At 40.5% G+C, this 5930-nt stretch overlaps 1 protein-coding gene across 1 annotated transcript; it reads left to right on the top strand.

Moving 5' to 3' along the window:
- Positions 1 to 2209: 2209 nt before the first annotated feature.
- On the top strand, positions 2210 to 3060 carry LOC124289740 (scavenger receptor class F member 1-like; the record flags this gene model as incomplete). The annotated part of the gene is made up of 1 exon (XM_046726382.1): positions 2210 to 3060. A coding segment is annotated over one exon (813 nt), but the record flags the coding sequence as incomplete, so codon positions are not given.
- Between the last annotated feature and the right edge of the window lie 2870 nt (positions 3061 to 5930).

Here is a 5930-nt window from a genome sequence, read left to right as displayed (position 1 = left end):
TGGTGAGGAAGGTAGTTGCTTCCCACGGACCACATTGTGACGCACTCCTCTCCATCGTGTGAGTACCCAGCAGTCAAGCTGCGACTCAACTTGTCTATACAGTAATTCATAAGCTATATTTTGTATTTCGATAGAAGTCATGTATATATGGTGATATTCTTGAATCCTGCCTGCTCCAAACGTGATTCACATGATGTCATATATATATGCATGACATCATGTGAATCACATTTGGAACAGGATTCAAGAATATCACCTTCTATACATGACTTATATCGAAATACAAAATATCCAAATGCACTAGTGTGACGTTTAATATATATAAAACGTCATACTAGTGCATTTGTGTGTTTTGTATTGGACGAGAAGATGTCACGGGAGCAGAGAAACATGAACTCTCTGCTCCCATGACATCTTCTCGTTCAATACAAGATATCCAAATGCACGAATATGACGTTCTATATTTATTATATACCCTCTCATGTCATCCGTATTGCTCCCCTGTATTACTATCCTAAGTTCACATGGGTTTTGTGTTGCATGACAGTGTTGTCATTAAGTGATATTTACATATCTATATACATCAATTGTGTTTCCTAAGAATATGACAAACTATAAGAAGTGTTCACATTTCCTAGGAATGACAAGTCTTTATGGATGATCAACTTCTTACAATAGCGACGTTTCGGTATAGACAAATAACAATGAAAACAAACATAATTATATATGATACAAGCCGAGGCAAGATAAATGCATGATGAATAGGATTACCAATGAAAGCGGGGATAACTAATTGAGGGAGAAGGAGTTAATTTCATAGCATGGTAATTACGCAAAGGGCTATTTTACAGGAATATTTTTAGAAATTGACATCAAAATACGAAACTGTTATACATAATAGCAATACATATCGATCATTAGAACAACGTTTAGGTTGGGAAAGGGCTATAGAGAACTGAAGAGTAATTTCAAACATATTTGCCTTGAGTTAGTTTGTTTTACTTGGTTGAGGAAGAGTGGAAGATAATTTCTGAAAATCCTCTAGCAATTATTAATGCCGTTTTTATAGCTACATATTTTCCCACAAATATACATAGCTCTTTGTAATGTTTCCTTCCTTGATCTCCCATTTCCCTCGACCCGAATCTCACCCATATAAAATAGAACACTCCATGGGAACCAAAGCTCCATAAATTTGCTTCAGTCCCTCATCCAAAACTATGACCTTGATAAACTCAGATGATGTTAAAAGCAAGTTAAACAGTAAAATATCGCACTACTTTCAATCTCGTTTTTTCAGAAATCTTCACCGCAACAGCCATGGTTGATGCCGTGGTGATGACCCTACTGTGTGCTGCTGTAGCAGGTCAGTACACATGCACCCTCATAATTTATTATCCATGATACAAGATCGCAATGCAGTCTGTATTTGTTTCACTGGCTGGATACACGTGATTGTCTCACAGCCTAGACTTTTAATGACCCGGCATGTGAAAGTCATAGTCTGTTTCCTTGACTGTCTCAATGGAAGCCATCATTGCTGGTACGTCGAAAGATAATAACTGCTTTCAGGCGGTTGTAGTTGTAAGATTCGCAACATGATACACGTTATATGGAATAAGATACATACTTGGAATTCACAATGACTCTTAGAAGGTGGTCAAATGTTACACGTTATATTATGGATTACACTTCTTAGTAAAATACAGATTCTAGATTATACATGCTATATTCTCATCAGAGTAGTTGTTGTTTTTTTAACCACGCTGTTGGATTAAAGTTATGAAGGCACAGTGTCATTCACACTTTCTCAGTAAAGCACAAATTCTAGTACTTTTGTTGGGTTGAGTTCCGTCCGGGATTCGAACCAACACCCTCAGAGTCAGGCACCTAATCGCCAGCACACAAAGTCAGCCGCCTAACCCACTGAGCCACTGAGCTTCCACAGTAGAAGCCCTGACTCAACACAAGAAAAGTACTAGAATCTGTACTTGACTGAGAAAGTGCAATCCCAAATATAACATGTTTACACTTACTTATTTCGACGAGAATAAGAAATGCAAACGTGTTTCGGATTTATTGTCTAACATTGATATCAGTCATTTCATTGTATGTCGTCTCTTTGTTCATAGGTTCCGCTACCAGCAGTAGTTGCAGCATCTGCGACGGTAACAACGTGACCTGTGTTGACGGTGTGTGTCGACCTCGTTGTCTGGACTCCAGGTTCTATGGTAAACAGTGTCAAGATGACTGTCCAGACACCTGTCTCAACTCTCGCTGTCAGTTTAACTACACCCGTGTTGTGTGTACAGAGGGATGTGTTGCCGGCAAGAAGGGAGATAGCTGTGGTGTAAACTGTGCTACAGCCTGTACACAGTGTGAACGTTATGGTGATGGTTGTACAGGACCGTGTCAGAATCCCCAGTATTACGGTCAACACTGTAGAACACCTTGTCCCTCCAACTGTAGAGGAGGATGTAATAGGATCACAGGGGATTGTGACAGCTGTAAGCCGGGGTACACAGGGGACAAGTGTGATGTTACCTGTCCCCCCAACTGTAGAGGTGGATGTGATAAAGACACAGGGGAGTGTGGCAGCTGTGAGCCGGGGTACACAGGGGACAAGTGTGATGTTACCTGTCCCCCCAACTGTAGAGGTGGATGTGATAAAGACACAGGGGAGTGTGGCAGCTGTGAGCCGGGGTACACAGGGGACAAGTGTGATGTTACCTGTCCCCCAACTGTAGAGGTGGATGTGATAAAGACACAGGGGAGTGTGGCAGCTGTGAGCCGGGGTACACAGGGGACAAGTGTGATGTTACCTGTCCCCCCAACTGTAGAGGTGGATGTAATTGGATCACAGGGGAGTGTGACAACTGTGAGCCGGGATACAGAGGGAAGCACTGTAACATTACCTGTCCCTCCAACTGTCGAGACTGTGACAGGGAAACAGGCGAGTGTATACACTGTGTTGAAGGGTACAGAGGGGACCACTGTGACAGCTGTGAACCAGATTATATAGGGGACTACTGTAACATTACCTGTCCCTCCAACTGTAGAGATTGTGACAGGGAAACAGGCGAGTGTATTCACTGTGTTGAAGGGTACAGAGGGGACCACTGTGACAGCTGTGAGCTGGGTTATACAGGGGACTACTGTAACATTACCTGTCCATCCAACTGTCGAGACTGTGACAGGGAAAAAGGCGAGTGTATACACTGTGTTGAAGGGTACTGCAAGGGCGGATGTGACGAACAGGGAGATAACTGTAACAGTACATCTTGTAAAACAACATGCCGAGCAAACTGTAATGTTTATGACTTCACACAAAACCAGTGCAGTGGACCTTGTATCAACGCCAACTACTATGGAAAGATATGCACCATTCCATGTCCAGATAACTGTGACAAATGTGAGAAAGACTCTGCGAGATGCCTCAACTGTGCACCAGGTGTGAGAGGGGAACTGTGTAACGAGTCATGCCCATCTAACTGTAAACTGTGCGGTCGCTATGACAACATATGCATGGGCCTCTGTCACGACAGTAACTACCACGGAGTGAACTGCTCCGATCCATGTCCCGTCGGCTGTGAAGGGTGTGAGAAGGACACTGGACTGTGTATCGGTTGTGCCCAGAGCTTCAGTAGGACATATTGTGATGATATGTGCTCTCCGTGTTCACAGGACACGTGCCACAAAGAATCTTGTCAAAAACGTATGTAACATAATTCACTCATTTATTCCTTTATACGGTAAAAATGCCTGTTGTAAAATCACTCCCGTATACACAAATGTTTATCACTTTACCAAAATGAAAGTAAAGCCTCAGATCATTGCCGCTTTGAATAATATTCAGATACAGGGCTGTTTGTTTCAAACCAACGTGATGTTTCGTAACACATGTCTCGCGTTTGTGAAAGTACTCCACACAGCGTCTTGGTGAAAGTATTCCACACAGCGTCTTCACGCACGGGGCATTTATTTTACCTATATTTAATGAATGATATAATCAACGGATATGTTTATATCTACAAAAGGATGCAGTTAATATTGTATGCACTGTAATGTGAATCAATCAAACTTAAACGAACAAATTTTAGATAAAGGTGCTATTTGACATGATTTGAGATAAAACACATAGTTACGATGTGATAGATAACCGGCAGAAAAATCTTTTCCATAATAATAATAATAGATATTGCTCAAAGCAAACACCCTTGTATTATTCATACTATTTGATTAGCATGTGTTATGAAACACTTTATATAAGTGATGGTACATGTACCAAGTGTTCGTGAAAAGGTGAGCATCTCCTGCTCATTCGGCATCACCAGTCCGAAACCTATGAAACTGCAACTCAGTGTTTCATCTAAAAGCACGGGAAAATATGGTGCAACAGAAAACAGAAATCGGATTGTACAAGACGTTCTTATGAATATCCAGTGAGTGAGTTTAGTTTTACGCCGCACTCCAGCAATATTCCAGCTATATGGCGGCGATCTGTAAATAATCGAGTCTGGACCAGACAAGATTGCGATCACCAGCATGAGCATCGATCTACGCAACTGGGATATGTCAACCAGGTCAGCGATCCTGAACACCCGATCCCGTTAGTCGCCTCTTACGACAATAATGGGTTACAGAATATCAATTCTATCCCGGATCTGCACTGGTGAATCTCCAATGATGTCATCTCATTGTCATTTGAAGAAAACTGCTCGTGACGTCATGTCATGTTATCGGTTTTTAGTGTTTTTAGTCGTAAAGTGACTCATATTCATGGAATGAATACCTTTCTGACCGGGAGAGGATTCTAAAACAGTCCCTCTGTCCCACAGATATATTTTGCATTTGAACACAATTAGTATAACACATTGAAATAACATGTATTCCCAAACATGATAAACCTAAAGACCAAATTAAAAACTACAGACCTATATCACTGCTTAACATATCGTATAAACTAGCCTCGTCCGTAATTTCAGCGCGAATAAAACGTTTACTCCCGAAAATAATAAGCGACGATCAAAAAGGCTTCATGAAAGGTAGATACATTGGCGAATGCACGAGATTGGTCAGTGACATTATGGAATATACAGACTATATGAATATACCAGGATTACTGATAATGATAGACTTTGAAAGAGCTTTCGATTCCGTGGAATGGTCTTGTATTGAGAAATGTCTTAACTTCTTTAATTTTGGACCATCAATCAAACACTGGATAAAAACATTTTACAACAACATAAATTCTAGCGTTTCAATAAATGGTTTTGCATCAGACTTCTTCCACATTACTAGAGGCTGATCCTCTATCGCCATATCTATTTCTCATAATAATAATAATAATAATAATAATAATAAATGGATATTTCTTATGCGCCATAGTCCATCCAGAGCATGCTCAAAGCGCTACATATAAAAAGAGTCACTAGAGTTCAAGAAGAAGATATGACAATTAGCCAAAAATAACCGTGAGAATATTTTGCAGTTATAGGTTGTAGACTTTTTTGAAGAGGAAGGTTTTGAGTCCCGATTTGAATGCTTCTAGGGATGAAGCATTTTTTATGGGAGTAGGAAGACTGTTCCATAGGGTTGGTGCTGCAAATTTGAATGATCTATGGCCAAAGTGTTTGAGACGAACTCGCAGAAATCCTTGCTTACATGTTACGTCAAAATGACAAAATAAAAGGGATACAAATGTTTGACTTAGAAAATCTTAGATGGGTCTGAACGTTCTTTTCAAACAACATTAGAAGTGCTTAAACAATACGCATCCTTCTCTGGTCTTAAAATAAACATTGATAAAACCAGGGAGACTCTATATCTTGTAGAGTATCCCTGATAAAACTAAAGTATTGTGGATAGGTTCTAAACAATTCTCAAGTACACAGTATTGCAGAGACTATAATCTGGACTGGACGCAAAGA

Source organism: Haliotis rubra, unplaced genomic scaffold (assembly GCF_003918875.1).
Source record: "Haliotis rubra isolate DU_JTF1 unplaced genomic scaffold, ASM391887v1 Scf449, whole genome shotgun sequence".
NCBI classification, from domain to species: Eukaryota; Metazoa; Mollusca; class Gastropoda; order Lepetellida; family Haliotidae; genus Haliotis; species Haliotis rubra.
The sequence above is the reverse complement of the archived record's forward strand: the minus strand, read 5'-3'. Positions and strand labels throughout refer to the sequence as shown.